This window comes from Emydura macquarii, unplaced genomic scaffold (assembly GCF_026122565.2).
Source record: "Emydura macquarii macquarii isolate MOO-44397 ecotype Brisbane River unplaced genomic scaffold, CSIRO-AGI_Emac_v2 contig_1551, whole genome shotgun sequence".
Classification (NCBI taxonomy): Eukaryota; Metazoa; Chordata; order Testudines; family Chelidae; genus Emydura; species Emydura macquarii.
Genome location: NW_027131688.1, coordinates 25,993,785 through 26,010,482, shown reverse-complemented (window position 1 = coordinate 26,010,482; position 16,698 = coordinate 25,993,785). Strand labels below are relative to the sequence as shown.

At 45.4% G+C, this 16,698-nt stretch overlaps 1 protein-coding gene across 5 annotated transcripts in view; it reads right to left on the bottom strand.

The window, feature by feature from the left end:
- The window catches only part of ATG2B (autophagy related 2B), an 87,606-nt gene that overhangs the window by 5,675 nt on the left and 65,233 nt on the right, over window positions 1–16,698 (bottom strand). For 4 of the 5 annotated variants that reach the window (XM_067555093.1, XM_067555094.1, XM_067555092.1 and 1 more), the window contains exons 35-41: window positions 11,285–11,363; window positions 6,219–6,423; window positions 5,107–5,176; window positions 4,326–4,408; window positions 3,582–3,703; window positions 3,290–3,444; window positions 1,453–1,602 (exon numbers count right to left, since the gene is read on the bottom strand). In XM_067555093.1, the coding sequence (XP_067411194.1) occupies window positions 1,453–1,602; window positions 3,290–3,444; window positions 3,582–3,703; window positions 4,326–4,408; window positions 5,107–5,176; window positions 6,219–6,423; window positions 11,285–11,363 (864 nt within the window). Of the gene's footprint in view, window positions 1–1,452; window positions 1,603–3,289; window positions 3,445–3,581; window positions 3,704–4,325; window positions 4,409–5,106; window positions 5,177–6,218; window positions 6,424–11,284; window positions 11,364–16,698 lie in introns of those variants that run through there. The other variant, XM_067555097.1, reaches the window with a different exon arrangement.

The following is a 16,698-nucleotide window of genomic DNA, read 5'->3' as shown; positions in this document are numbered from 1 at the left end:
TCCCACCTGGGAGGCAGGCAGAAGACGCTGGCTTGTGGGGGAGATGAGCGGCAGCCGCCGGCTTCCCGCCCGGTCCCACCTCCTGGCTGGGAGGGAGATGGCAGCCACCCCAGTCCTAGGAAGCTGGGCAGCAGCTGCTGGCGTCTTGGGATGCGAGGCAGCAGCTGCTGGCTTTTCAGGAAGCCGGGTGGCAGCTACCCGCATCTCATCCAATCCCAGCTCCCAGATGGGAGCCCGGCGGCAGCCTCCTGCACCCTGCGAGCTGGGCTCGCCACTGGGTGGCTGCCACCCGGGCCCCAGCTCTGAGCCAAGAGACAGCCTCCCGCACACTAGCTTGAAGATGGGCAGCAGCTACCTGCCGCTTGCCCACATCCCCGGGTCCCAGCCTGCGTGGAAGCCTCCTCCACCCCAGCTCAGAGCAGGTGGCAGTCGCCCACCTCCCGGACTGGCAGCCAGACAGCAGCCACCTGCAATTTGCCCAGGTGGCAGCTCCGCCCCCAGCTCAAAGCCCGGTGCTCAGAAAGCCAGATGGAGAGCCCAGCGGCTTGCCCAGTCCTGGAGCCGGGCTCTATCCGCAGGCTTACTTGTCAATTTCACGGCTCTAGCTGAGCTGTGAATTTGACAACTATGACAGCCCCAGATTTTACCAGTATAAAAATCTTCAGAGGGGCCCACATAGTGTGATTTTTCCCAGGCCCGCACCCCCTAAGTATGGCAATGGGGAGTGTTGCTATCCACTCTGGTGGGCCACTAGTGCATGCTCAGACCTCACAAGTTCCCGCCTGTGTGAGGAGAACACCACGTGAACCTGCCATCAGGCCATAGTGATTGGCTGGCATTGACCTTTGCTCCTATATGGAGGAAGGGGAGGAGGAAGGAGCGGAGAAACAGGAGGGGTTTTGTGATCTGCCACGACCACACAGCATTGGAGAATTCTGAACTGTCCTGCTTTACAAGAAATACAGTCGTCCAGTGGTAAAGGGGGAAAAGATTGTATTTCTCAGAGTGGAAAATTGAGTGTTGGGATACTCATTAAAATGTTCAGAAGTTAGGGGATACTTGCTACTTAAAAGGTTGAGAAACACTGATCTAGGTGTACTTAATCCTGCGTCATCTCAGGGGAAAGTAGAAGATGACCTGCTGAGATCCCTTCCAGTGCTACATTTCTATGATTCTAGGAATGCAAATCTGTAAAACACAGATTTTCTACTGACCCAGGTTATAATTAATTTTGTTTGCAAGGTGCTTTGGCCTTATTTTGCTTCTCATATTTTCCCTATCTGCGAAGCTTCCATAGGGTTTGGTCTACTGAATTAGATTGTATATTTCAGAGTATCTGACCTTTCTCTTCAGCTGAATTTCAAAATAAGAACTTTTTAATACCATCTTATATATTTTGCTTTAAAAAGGTTTAATTGCAGTTTGGTCATAAACAGCAGCATTTTTGCATACCTCTTTTACCACACTGTATGCTTTGGCCACACCTTCCCGTAGGTCTACTGGCTGATGAGTTAAGCGATGCTGAGAGAATCGTTTGACCTTTTTTGTCTCAATACAACTAGGACCCGGGGAGACCATGTCATAAGCTGTTTCTGCAGCTGCCTAGGGATCAGTTCAAATGAAAAATAAATTAATACATTCTTAATATAGCATGTGATCATATACCTAAACCAACCCAATTTACAAAAATTACAAGGTGGGTAGAATTTTATATAATCCAGCATATTAATTCTTGAGGTTTGTTTTTTTTTTTTTAAATATATAAGTATGCATTTCACATGTATTCCTCCCTCCTTCAGTTGTCACCACAATACTGGCCAAATGTGAGTTAAAAAGGGCTGGCAAACATGGCCTCAGAATGTTTATATTACACTCTACATTACTTTATATATTAGTAAAACAATCTCATCACTTTTACACACTGAACCATCACATAAATCAACAGAAATAACAGAACTTATGTTCTGTCTCTTCCTCTCTCAGTATACACAGATACCATAATAAGAAAGGCCCATTTTAATTTTGTTTCACGGTGGAGTGATTTTAAATCAAGGTGATTTAAATTACTGACTTAAATCATAATTTAAATAACTTTTTTTTTAAATCACTCATTTAAGTCAGGTTGGGGCTTTGTAATATTAACTTGAAAATTTGTGCCATTGCAACTTTAAATTAGCTTATAATGAACTAAATGATAAATGCTGCTTTTTAATTGTTGCTACTGGTAAGATTTATATCTTATTTGAATTTTACAAAGCTGCTGTAGTTGAAAATTAAGGCTCTCTTTCTACAACACACAAGCAAGTATGTAACTTTACTCATATGAATAGTGCCATTGATTTTAATGGGACAACTCATATGCATAAAGTTAAAAAAGTGTGTAGTAAGTATTTGCAGCTTCAAGTGCTAAAACTATAATTTTAATAAACTCTTTACTTTTAGTGCATAGAACTGTTTTAATTTCTAAACAAAATTATTTTTGTTATATATATATATATATATTTGTTACATACATATATATAACAGCAGAAAGTTATTCAAAGTTTGAAAACATTAGCAAAATTAGCATGAACATTTTATATATACAGGCCAAAGTTTTCAGAAGTAGGAGCCTAAAGCTAGGCTTCTAAACCCATATTTAGGTGCCTGGACTGGGATTTGCAAAAGCACGTAAGTGACTCAGGAACACAAATCCCAGTGATTTCAAAATTACAAATCCTAATGAAGGAATATAGCTCTGTCCAAGGATTTTGGCTTTTCTGACTCTTGGATGTTTGATAGATCAGAAACGGGTACTGGTTGCAAATACAGCACAGGCTGTTTGCTTACCAATTTTGTGCTGATTTCACAGTAGGGCTTGTCTTTCTCAGCATGCATGAGCAATTTAAGACTAAAACTTCTTAGTAGAAAAAAATTCCCATGTGAAACCTAAAATATGTAATTCTACTAACTAGGACACTATAAAATGGGAAGATGGTAAAAAAAAAAAAAAAAAAAAAAGCAACATATACATAAAAAATCATAATAGAAATTGTTTTAAATTATTTTTATTTTTTAAAGCATGATTTTTATCTACCTTGATTTATTTGATGTCAGTGTTTCCATACTGCAAGTGTTTCACATGAAATCAAATAAATCCTCTGGGTAGAAACCATCTGTTTTCCAGGTTTGTACATCATCCATCACAGTGAGACCCTGATCCCAAGTGAGGCCTTTCGAGGCTACCATAATATTTATTACTAAAAAATCTTGTTCTCTTGTCTAACCTCAGACATAATATAAAATGTACCTGTATGGTTTGAACCATTCTGTTTGTTAGCTCTAAAGCTGCCATTGCAGTGGAAGTACCAAAGGAAGATGCTCCTCTTTGAAAGCCTCTTACAATACGACCATCCTTTCGGTACTGTTCTATTGGTAACCACACTAAGTCCTTCAGACCTTGAACTGAAATTACAGCCAGAATGCAAAACACAAAGCAACTTGTTATATAAACCTCTGTACCTTGGAAAGCTGTTAAAAGCTATATTCAGGTTATTTTGCCAGTGTGATATGTATTTGAACAGCAACAGAACTGAACTCACCTAATTGCACCAATGAATGCATAGGCCCTACTCCTCCCAGAATTCCTGGTAGCTGGTTTTTCTTTATGTCATTAAGCCATTCAGTGATGGCATAAGAGAATAGCTTATCCACACCTAACAAACTATAACAGACAGAGTTACTAGTACTTATGAAAAGCAATGATTACATGGCTTGAGGGATGTGTTTTCTGCTGAATGAGAACAAGAAAAGACATTTAAATATTAAAATAAGGAGAAAAGTCAAGGTTCTAATACCATACTCAACTAACTACTCCTGGTGCACCCAGGTATTTCATCCGTGTCCTCTTCCCAGCAATAAAAAAATGTACAATTCAATTCTGGAGTATGTTTGATAGTGGAAGAAAGATTGTGGGAAAAATTATTGAGGAGAACCATAGTTTCATGTTATTCCTATAGACTCTGTATCAGGAAAGGACTTAAGTATGTATTTAATTTTAAGACTTTATGATTAAGTTCAGTACATGCTTAAGCGTTGTCCTGAATTGGGATGCTTTCCTGAATTGGAGCCATATTAGCACATTCACAGCACAAATGTCTATAAATAAACAGATTAAGTGCATTAAAAATGCAGTTTCTTCTTATAAAAATCATTACAATGTGCTTTGAATTTTAAATATGCTTAATATGAGAATTTGCTTTTTTGCCTGCTATACCCAATTACTTGCAACATCCATATCCGATTTCCAGGGGAAAAAAAATGACATTCAAATTTTGTAAACTCACCCATGTCGATAGCAAAGTCTCTTCAACTTTAACTCTGAGCAGTTTAATTGTGCAAGACCAATCAAAATCCCAGCTAACGTACCCTGCAAATTAAATACTCGGTTAATCTAAAAGGCTGTCTACAATATGTAATCTGAAGTTGGGAAATAAATACCTAAGAACTTAGGATCAAACTCAAATTTTATTGAATATATTTTAAATTGTATAAAACTTAAACCTCCCCTGCCCCTCCAAAACCTCTATTTATTTTATTACAGCATTTTGAACTATGCCAGATGAAAACTGACACAAAGTGCTTTGGATAAAGAAGTTGCAATACTAGTTTAGTGAACTGGTGTAAGGGAAATCTTTGGGTGGCACAGGTCTCTCCAGCAGTAGGGAGGTGTATCAATTAAGGGGTACACTCAGGGGCACTTCAAGCATCCTCAGGTGGTGGCATGGTTCCTTGAGGGCTATTCCCGCTGGGTGAAAGTGCTTGGCATTCAAAACCAAATGAACCTAGGATTCAGGGGAGAAGGTGCATAAAGGTGGCTTAAATTCAGTCCCTTTTCCCAACCCTACGATGTCCTGTGCTGAGTAATGGTGAACCAGAGGTCCAGAACCAAGGATCTACCCAGTTATTCTCAAGTAAGAGTTCCACATCATTTAGTTTCACTGAAAGTTCAAATAAGTAATACTTGAAAATTTTCAAGACTTTTTAGTTAGGACAAAGGATAGGTCCGCTCATGGAAAGAAAACAATGCATCAGTTTTATCTGATAGTCTCAGTGTTGTAAACAAACCTGATCCATTGAGACATGCTTGCCATGGTAATCGAGGCGTATTGGAACTTCGGATGTAAATCGAAATTCTCTGAAATATACAAAGGAAAAATTCAATTTATTACAGTGAGAGAAACTGAAATAGGAAATATCTGAAGCCATTCAAAAGGAAAACCAAAGTATGAACCACAGATAGGTACATGTCACATTATAATATGATTTCCTTCAGTTTTTTTAAGGCATAAGTCACCATTGTGTATAGTCACCATGCATCTTAGATTGCTGTTTTATTGCAAAAAGCAATGTTGGGTTCCGTGTTCATTGTTTCAACAACTTCCAGATCAAATCTACTTATTGTCACCCTGAGATCAGAAAGTCAAGTTGTATTCCTTCTGATTACTGTACCAGCACAATCATTTCCATGGGCCAGTTCTCCCTTTAGTTACATCTGTGAAACTCTATTGTTTTCAGTGGCTTTGCACACATAAAAATGAGAGCAGAATTTGGCCCAGCAGTTGGAATATAGTTAACAATTCTGTTGGTGAAGCACATGCTGGAAAAGAATCTAGCTCACTCTTCAACAATGTGATTCTACAGTGCTAACAAAAGTGAAAAGTTAATTGTTATAAGTAGATATGACTCTGAATACATAAGGCAGAACTGTTGAATAAGAAGGTGCAATTTCTACAGTCACTTTTCAGGGCAGAACTGTACTTAAAGCTCATCTCATGATAATATACTAATGTAAACCTCTTCTCTCCCATAACACCATACTCCCCTTTTATTCACTGTCATCCTTGGTTGTGTTACATTTAATTTAGACTCAGCTCATCAGTGCAGGGACCAGTCATTTTATTTGTTGGTAGCACACCTTGCTCATCTATGGTGCTATATCAGAACCTCTAGAGAATTTCATTTCCTTCATATGCATGTAACAATTTGAAAAGCTAACAGGAAATTTAAGAAATGGTTATTTTTCAATGATACATCATAGTATTATATTTAAACTCTGGAAGAAAAAGATAAGGCCTATTAAGACTGCACAGAAATTATTGTAATGCCATATTTTATAAAAAACAATAAAAATGGTAGAATAGGTGCACTCTTCTGGAAAACTTGTGACCAAAATTTACCTGAAAAAGATTGGTTGATCATTGAATGATGTTTCTTCATGTGAAAAATGATGGTCCTCTCCATTAACCATATCCATAGAATCAACACTACCATTTTGGCTTGTTTGCTTGTGGACTGAGAAAGAAATGACTGGGCTTGGGTCCTTGAAGCTGCTGACATGCTTGGGCAAACTACAGGTTACATCAGCACCAGGAGACTTTTTAACTGAGATAATAAAAATGTACATACAGTAAACAAATAATTCATAGTCTTTCACAGTAATTTAAAAAAGCCTGTTAAATAAGTGTTTTGAGTTTTTTTATGCCTAATGAAACAAATCCATGCTGCTACAGTTACATGCACAGTGTATAACACTGGATTTTCACTAAAATAGTAATATTTGTAAAATGCTCCAAATATATAAAGTTATATATACTTCTATAGTTAGCTAAAGCTAACAAATAAATCATTACAAAGAAAGTCAGGAGTGAAAGTTTATGGTAAAAAGGCACTGCTCCTCTTGATGAAAGACTGAGTAAAATTCTCAGAGCTTCAGTTCAATCTTTGCGATTTCTAAGCATTCATAGGTTTGCAAAAACATCCATGGAATTTTAACAGAAATCCTACAGAGAATTACACAGCCTGTACATTCCTGCACTAAGGAAAGCAAGTGGTTTAAGGCTGTTTACGTACTGAGAAAACAATATAGTCAAAAGGGAAATAATACTTAATTTAAAAAAATCTTATTCTCCCATTTTTGGCCAGATTTACAGTGACAGTTGGACAGAAATACTATTTGAACATAATATTAATATTTTACTACTTGTATATAAATTTCGGATATGATTCCTTCTGCAAGAGCTGCATTTAACTTTAACTTATTAACTATACATACCCTTTAAGAGTGAGAGAGAGAAAAATAATTTATTTTGTTTATCTGCAGCTTCAACATTTTACACATCTATGCTCACAAATTTTCAGAAGTGTTCACTAATATTGCTTCAGTTTTTGGGTTCCTAACTTGAGACATCTAGTGATCGGTTTGCAGAGATGCTGAAGATCTATGTGGGTACCCAAAAACTGATGAAGAAACAGTTGCTTACTGTAACTCTGGTTCTTTGAGATGTGATGCAGATGTGTATTCCGCTTAGGGTGTGTTCCACTTAGGTCTGTGTGTACCCAGCGTCAGAGCAGGAGACTTTTGCCTAGCAGTACCCATAAAGGGATGACACTTGCGCCTTGTGACTGTGGTTCCTCACCTGGCTATATGAGGTGGCGCCGCCCCAATCCCCCTCAGTTCCTTCACACTGAAAGCCCATGGAAGGAGACTCTGATGCAGAGGGGAAGGAGGGTGGGTTGTGGAATACATGCCTGCATTACATCTTGAAGAAACACAGTTAAGGTAAGTAACCATTTCTTCTTCTTCTTCGAGTAGACGCAATTATGTATTCCACTTAGGTGACTCACAAGTAGTACCCCAATCCAGAGGCAGGGCTCACAGTCAGCTGAAATAGGGATCACAGGACTGCCCTTCCGAGGCCCGAGTCACTCTGGAAAATGCAGTAATAGCTTAATGGTCCTTAAACTTACATATGGATGACCACATGACTGCCATACAAATGTCCAGCATGAAAATATCACTGAGGAATGTTACTGCTGTCACTTGCGCTCTCGTGGAGTGAGCCCGTACCTGCTGAAGAGGCATAGCCAAAGCTATCTCATACTCAGACTTGATATAAGATGTTATCCATCTAGAGACAGTCTGTGCAGAGACTGCTCGCCCCTTCATGTGGTCCACATGTGACAGAAATAGGTGAGTTGAAACATGAAATGAGTTAGTACTGTCTAGATAAAAGGCTACAGATATCACCTGACATCCAGAGCATGGAGGTGCTGTTCTTCTGGGAAAGAGTGTGGCTTAGGGGAAAAACACAGGTAAATACAGCACCTGATTCAGATGAAACTGAGACCACCTTGAATAAAAACTTTGGATGTGGTCGCAGTGTTACTTTGTTCTTAGAGAACTAAGTATAAGGTGGCCCAGCCACTAGGCCCTGCAACTCACACACCCTTCTTGCCGAAGTGATGGCTACCAGGAATGCGGATTTCTAAGACAGGAAAGGCAGCAGACAAGATGCAAGGGGCTCAAATGGAAGACCCATCAGAGGCACCAGAATCATGTTTAGGTCCCACAAGGGAACCGGCTCTCGGATCAGAGGATGTAAACGGAGAAGCCCTTTCAGAAATCTCCTCACCATGACATTGGAAAAAACGGACTTTCCCTGAATAGGGGGATGAAACACAGATATAGCTGCCAAATGCACCCTCAGCAAACTGAACATAAGGCTCAATATCTGAAGACATAGCAAGTACTCAAAGATGTCCTGAATGGAAGCCCCAATCACTTGGGTCCTCATCGTTACCACCAAGGTCTTTATCCTGACCAAGGTGCCCACAATGTCAAGGGTGGACTGCAGGGACATTCTGGCGACCAAACTGCCTTCCACAATGAATGCCCAAAACTCCTCACACAAGGCCTCGGACAACTGGTCCTCCAACTTAGACATGGCTGACCAAGAAATCATACTTGAACAGCAAATCTTGTTGATTCGCAGTACTCATCTGTATGGACAATGGGGTATAGATCTTCCTCCCCAGCAGATCCAACCGCTTGAGTCTCTGTCTGTGGGGGTAGACTTGAATTACCCTGCTGGGCCTTGTCATTTCCCATCATTACGACCAGGGAATTCGGGGCCAGGTAGGAATAGAACCCTTCAAATCCCTGCATGGGAACAAAGTAGCACTTTTCCATGCACAAAGCCACCGGTGGTATCAAGGCCAGTGTGCTCCAGAGGGCCCTCGCCAGCTCAAAGAGCACATCATTAACTGGGAGAACTGGGAGTGTGTTCTCCTGGAGAAATTCCACTTGGATGCCAAGGGATGCAGCTACACAGCATAAAATGTGTGGGAGTGTGTTCTCCTGGAAAAATTCCACTTGGATGCCAAGGGATGCAGCTACATAGCATAAAATGTGTGGGAGTGTGTTCTCCTGGAAAAATTCCACTTGGATGCCAAGGGATGCAGCTACACAGCATAAAATGTCCTGGTATACCTTAAAGTCTTCCAGAATAGAAGGCGGATGATGAACCAAGCTGCACGACATCATCCAACGATGAAGACGAGGGTCTTGGCTGAGGTATAACTGGCTCTTTCTCCTGGGAAGACCTACCCAAGAAGGTGGACTCCAGTGGCTCAGCAGTGAGGAAAACTGACAATGCCTGGGCTTGCAGCTGATCCACAGTCACCACCATTGACCTGGAAGGTGACTTCAATGTTAAATGGGACAAGGAGTGGGATCTCCTCGAGCTAGGGAGCATCTCACTTATTCCAAGGAGGCCACTAATATGGGTAGGGCACTGGTGGCCAATAGGGGCTGGGCCAGGGACCTACTTCCCAGCCTGGGAGCCATATTGGTCCATTGGCAGCCCTCGGAGTTTGTCAGGTGATGTGGAGAGGGAAGATGACAATACCAACATGGAATCAGAAGAGCCCTGGGATTTTGGGAACATGGGAGGAGCAATGCCTGAGGAAACCAATGGGAAGCCTGATTCATCCATCTCCCAGAACAAGGCAGGAATTGGTGGCCCTGATGAAGGCAATACCATTGGTATGGAGTATGCGAGTGTCACAGGCAGTGTCAGTCCTAGCACAAACAGTGGTACTGGAACACCTGAGTGCATTGACGTTGAGGATGGTGAAAATTGCCATGGGAGCATCTGCAGCGTCAAAGGCAGTGGGGCCCAAGAGGGTCCTGGTGCTGAGGTTCCCCATACCTATTCCAGTGCTGGCTTCATCGCCACCACAGGGAGGGGAGCATCAGGATGTAGTGCCAACAGACACAAGGGTTCAGAGGCTGGTTCCATCGGTGAGGCTATAGGTAGCACAGCCCTGGACCAACAGTGATGTCGGGACCAAAAGGCAAAGATCTCTGGCTGCCTGGTACACTGATGGCATGGCATGTACTTGCATCTCCCGCATCAGTACTGAACTCAACAGAGGCTGGAACTAGAGTTGACGGTACAGGGTTTCTGCCCTTCCCACTTGGTACCAGAGAACGGTCAAAGGTACCTGCACCATCCTGCATCCCGGAACCAGTCCCAGTCCGATTCGAACTTTTCCTGGGGGAGGCAGAGGCTTCATCCTGCAACCTGTACCAGTCCCAATTGGTCTTATGAGACATCTTCCTCAGCACCGATGACGGAGAACAGGTCCTCCGCCTCTTCAGAGAGGTGCCTACCCCAGAACGAGAGGCAGCAGCAGTCTCCAAGCCCAAGAGCAATCTTCAGTCCAAGGAGGGCCTTAGTACCAGATCAGGGCGCATGCCTGGTTCAAGCAGATGCTGCTTGAGGTGAAGTTTCCATACCACCTGATTCTGCTTCTTGAATGATCTACAGATTGTACAACGCTCTTTAAAGTGGGCTTTGTCAAGATAAAACAAGCACTGAGTGTGGGGGTCACAGCTGGGGATGACCCCTCCACACTAAGAGCAACGTTTAAACTCCAGCAAAGGCATCACCGGGGACACTACCTAACAACTAATACTATCTACTGACTACTAACACTAACTCACTGCATACAATAAACTAGGCTAACTAAATGCGAGGTTATGAGACTACAACCATACAGAGCTCCGACTCCAGCCACATACCGTGAAAAGGAACTGAGGGGGATTGGGGCAGCACCGCCTTATAGCTAGGGAAGCCACAGCCATGAGGCGTGAGCACCATCCCCCTACAAGTACTTATAGGCAAAAGGCTCCCGCTCTGGAATGCTGGGCATAAACACACCTAAGTGGAATACACATCTGCATCTACTCGAAGAAGAACACAAAATTAGAGAACTCTTCTGAAAGCTTTGGGCTTAGTAAATAATGTCTAATATAGTTCTTTTGCAAGTAGAATAAATTACATGTATTAGTGTACACTCACACACACACACACACGAGAGAGAGAGAGAGAGAGAGAGAGAGAAAAAGGGAGGGAATGGGAGCGTGTATGTTTCCAGTTTACTAGACCAATGATAGTACCTTCTGGATCCGGAGTCATTAAGAGTTCCACTTCTGTAGAAAGGCTAGTGAAAAAATCCTTCAGGAAAAACAAAGCATCCTAAAGTAAAGAAAATAATGCAATCATGTTAAAGGAAAGTAAGGAAAGAAACAAATCCTGAATCTAGAGTTCTCTGAAGAAACCATCTGCAATCCTGGATCTTATGTTTCTGTGTGGGCTTGCACATGAATCAAAGGAAAGAACGGTTACTTACCTCGTAACTGTTGTTCTTTGAGATGTGTTGCTCATGTCCATTCTGAATTAGGTGTGTGCATGCTGCATGCATTGGTGCCGGAAATTTTTCCTCTAGTAGTATCCGTAGGGCTGGCTCTAGTGTCCTCTGCAGCAGCGCGCATATGCACTCGTATATGGGGCACTACCAGCCCCCTTCTCTCTCACTTCCTTCTTGCCAGAACTCCGATAGAGGGGACGGAGGGTGGGTTGTGGAATGGACATGAGCAACACATCTCGAAGAACAACAGTTGAGAGATAAGTAACCGTTCTTTCGTCTTTGAGTGCTTGCTCATGTCCATTCTGAATTAGGTCACTTACCAGCAGTGCCTCTGGAGATGGGCAGGAGTTCATGGCTGTGAAGACTGAAGCACTGCTCTGCCAAACCCAGCGTCATCCCGAGCTTGCTGTTTGATGGCATAATTGGATGTAAATGTATGTATCAAGGACTACGTAGCCGCTCTACATATGTTCTGAATGGGTATACACGTCAGAAAAGCCACTGAAGATGCTTGCGCCCTTGTGGAGTGGGAGGACAGGGAAGCCGGGGGCGTGACTCCCGCTTGCTCGTAACAAGTCTGAATACAGGCCTGTAGGCTGGCGACATGGCACGGCAGGGACGTCGCAACCCTTCCTCGGGCCCAGACTCCGAGGAAGGCCACAGTGCCTTGCTCTAAAGGAAAAAGATAGCGGGATATGAGTCTTTAGCCCCGGCCACCAGGAGGGGTGGACTAACAATGCAGTCTGTAGCCCCCGGCCTCAAGCGGGCAGGGCTGGTAAGTAGTTTGTAGGTCTCGGACCCCAGGCGGGGCGGGGCTGGTAAGGAGTCTATGGTCCGAAGACTCAGTATCCTCTGTGGCGATAGATCAGAGGAGACAAGCACTCCCGGAGTGGCTAGGGAAGGGGAGAGGAGGACGCAGGCCCAACCAACTCAACTGTGTTTCAGCCCAGGGCCCTATCAGTGGCAAGGATGTTCTGCCACTAGGTCAGTGGGGCTCCAGCCGCAACACGCTGACTGGTTCGACCACAGACTCAGCCAAACTATAGTCGGCAGTCCCTGAGTTACTTCCTCTCACTCTGCACCTGGATACCTGCAGCCAGGGGTCTTCCTCTGAGTCGCTGGGGTAGACAGCTAGCGGGAGTCCCACAAGTCCCTCACTGTCAGCTGGCGGCAGGTCCAGGAACTCTTTGAGGCCGTTAGCGGATGGCAGCTCCTCCAGGTCACAGGGTCCTGGTGGGTCCTCCAGCACACCGGGCTCAGGCAGCTCCAGTGGGTCCCCGGCGATGGGCACCTCCTCTAGGTCAGGGCTGGCCTCAGAGGGTTTCTCCCAGTCAGTGGTCTCTGGTAGCTCTTCCCAGCTACTAGACCCTGGTGGCCCTTCCCAGCTACTAGGGCCTGGTGGCCCTTCCTAGTCACTAAGGCCCGGCAGCCCTATCCAGTCACTAGAGGCTGGTGGCCCGGGCAGGCCTTGGTGTCTCCGGTCAGTGGGGTGTTTGCTCTGCACAGCCGCAGGGCCTGGGTCAGGTCCAGACTGCAGCCTCGGGGAAGGCACGTCCTTCTCCGGCAGCAGCTTCCCCCTGACTTAGCTGCTAGGCCGGCCTTTTGTACTTCCCCTTCCTGTCCTGGCCCCGCCCCCCTGCTCCCAGGGTATTTGGCCTGCAGGGTCCTGATCCGCCCAGCAGGGACGTCATGACCCTTCCTCAGGCCCAGGCTCCGAGGAAGGCCACAGCACCTTGCTACAAGGCCGTAATCTAGCATGAGATCCATTAGGACGACACTTGATGTCCCTTCATTCAGTCAGCGATTGCAACGAAGAGCTACAGGGAGCGGCGGAAGGGTCTGGTCTTGTCAATGTAGAAAGCCAATGCTCTCCTCACACCAAGAGAGTGGAGACGCCTCTCCTCATTGGATTTGTGGGGCTTCGGATAGAACACTGGTAGGAATATGTCTTGGTTAACATAGAAGTGGGAAACGAGCTTCGGTAGAAAAGCTGCGGGAGGACAAAGCTGCACCTTGTCCTTGAAGAAAACTGTGTATGGTGGCTCTGAGCTCAGGGCTTTTAACTTAGAGACCATCCATGCTGAGGTGATCGCCATGAGGAATGCCACCTTCCAGGACAGATGTGTTAGGGAGCAAGAAGCCAACGGCTCAAATGGCAGTGCTGTAAGTCTTGAGAGGACGAGGTTCAGATCCCACTGAGGGACGGGGTCTCGTAGTGGAGGAAAAAATCTCTCTAGGTCCTTGAGGAATCTGGACGCCATCCCATGGGAGAAAATTGATCTGCCTTGGATTGGAGGATGAAAGGCCGAAATCGCCGCCAGGTGCACTTTGATAGACGAGAAGGCCAGGCCTTCCTGCTTCAGATGAAGCAGATAGTCCAGGATCATCTGAATAGGGGATTTAGTTGGCAAAACTTTCTGACTCATCGCCCAGCAGGTGAAGCGTTTCCATTTGGCTAAATAAGACACCCCCATAGAAGGCTTCCTGCTCTCCAACCAGATTCTCTGAACTTGGGCCAAGCAGTGGCGCTCATCCCTCCTCGACCACAAATCATCCACTCTGTCAGGTGCAAAGTGGCCAGATCCAGGTGGAGCAGCTGGCCCCGGTCCCGAAAGAGAAGGTCTGGCCTCAACGGGAGCGACTATGGTCGGGCCATCGAGAGCTCCGACAGCATCCCAAACCAAAGTTGCCTGGGCCATGCTGGGGCTATCAGGATGACCCTCTTGATCTTTAGGAGGACTCTGTGTATGAGAGGTAAAGGGAGAAAAATGTACAAGAGACCCATCGCCCATGACAGGAGAAATGCGTGCGTCAGGGAGGCGTCCTACAACCCCAGGAGGGAGCAGTATTAAGCACACTTCTTGTTTTCCCCATTAGCAAAGAGGTTCACTTGGGGAGTTCCCCACCTTTGGAAAATGCAGTAGGCCCATCCTGGTGGAGAGACCACTCATGGTGAGAACAGAAGGATCTGCTCAGACAATCCGCCAGTGTATTTTTTAACCCCGGTAGATGAACTGACTCAAGATGGATGCTGTGGCTTACGCAGAGGTCCCACAGATGCAATGCTTCACGACAGAGGGCTGAAGACCTGGCTCCCCCTTGCCTGTTGATGTAGTACATGGTGTCTGTGTTATCCGTCAAGACACTTACCACTTTGATGGAGAGGTGTGATAGGAATACCTTGCAGGCCAGGCGAATCAACCTGAGTTCCCTGACACTGATGTGGAGAAACAACTCTTCCTTGGACCAAAGACCTGAGTTCTTAGGGCGCCCAGGTGGGCACCCCAGACCACATCCAAAGTCTGATACTAACAACAGAGTCTGATACTAACAACAGAGTCATTCTGGGGGTCACGAAAGGTACCCCTGCCATTACAAGTTGAGGTTCCATCCACCATGACAGGGAGGTAAGTACAATGGGGTGGGGAGGATCATGAATATTCTGTCCAAGGAGTGTCTGGATGGGGAGTAAACTGTGGCAAGCCATAACTGGAGTGGCCAAAGTCACATCCTGGCGTGCCAAACCATGTATGTATATGCTGCCATGTGCCCCAGGAGTCTGAGACACACACACTGAAACTGAGCTGGGGGGGGGGGAAGGGGGCATAATTCAGGCTATGAGCTCTGACATTGCTAAGAATCTGTCTTTGGGCAAAAGTACTTTGGCTTGAGTAGAGTCCAGGACTGCCTCTATGAACTCAGATTTTACCTTTTGAACTGGTGTAAGTATCGATTTTTTGCTCATTTATTATCAGGCCCAGTGTCTGGCAGATGTCCCTGCGTAACTGGCGTGGAAGGAGGGTGCTGTGGTGGAAGTAGCGCTGACTTTCCCTTCGACTGGTCCCTGGTGTGGATATCTGATCCTCGGTGCCCTGCTCTACCCTCCTGTGGTGTAGGCGGCACTGGCCAGGCCAACAGGTCCTTCATTGCCTGGAACACAGCAGGTGTAGAAGGGACTCTACCACTCCCCGGAGTTGGTGATGGTGCCAGAGTTGGTCTCGACACCCTTGTGGGTGGAGGTGTTCCTAGGGCGGAATCGGCTTTTCCAACATTGCCCAAGCTCTTCTTAGCCGACTTTGGCTCTTTTTTGGCATGCGCCTTCCTCTTCTTCGGCACTGGTGATGTCGAGCTGTGCTGTGCAGTGCTGACGCCGGGAGAGCACTCCTGGTCGATGCCACCATACTGGGTGCCGAATTCGATCGCGGTTCCAACATCAGGCCGAGTGCCAATTCCATGAGAAGGGCCTTGAGTCTAATGTCCTGGTCCTTCTTGGTTCGAGGGTGAAACCCTTTGCAGATTTTACACTTTTCACGAAGGTGAGCTTCCCCCAAACACTTCAAACGGGTCGCTCAATAGCATAGCCTTCTTGCATGAAGCACTGGGTTTAAAACCCGGGGACTGGGGCATGCTCTAACCCTCGGTAAACAACTAATTAACGAACTAACTACTAGATAATAAACTCTTAAACAACAATTACATACACTAGAAATAAAACAACCACTAGGAATACTATAGCTTGCAGGAGCAAGAGAGTGTTTCAGCACCGTCACGGGCAGTAAGAAGGAACTGAGATGGAGGGGGGCTGGCAGCGCTCTATATACGAGCGCATATGTGTGCCACTGCAGAGGGTGCTAAAGCCGACCCTATGGATACCACTAAGGGAAAAATTTCCGGCACCGGTGCATGTGGCGCACACACACCTAATTCAGAATGGATATGAGCAAGCATTCGAAGAAGAACAAGAAGAAGATACATTTTAGCATTCAGAGCTCAAGTCCTTTTTTCAGTTGTAACCTAACCAAACAATACATTGGCCCATATTGTGCAATGGAAAGCCATGGACAGAAATATGGGAATCTCCCTTGCACTACGTAGCATGTGGTGCAGCAGCTTTTGCGGTTCTGTCCCAATTCTTTTCCTGGGACCCTTCAGAGGGTGGTGCACATATGTGGTCCCTGCACCAACCCCCATAGAATACAATCTGGGTCTATATTACCTTTCCTTTGGCCTCCTCTGTGTAGTTAGAAGAGAACCTGTTAGCCTGGATCCATTGGAACTGAACTACTAAAGAGCTGAGGAGGTCATTATCAGGGGCCCCAAAGCCAAAATGGAGGCCCTTGTCTCCAGGGAACACATGGCAGAATGTGGTTCATTCTCCAGGGG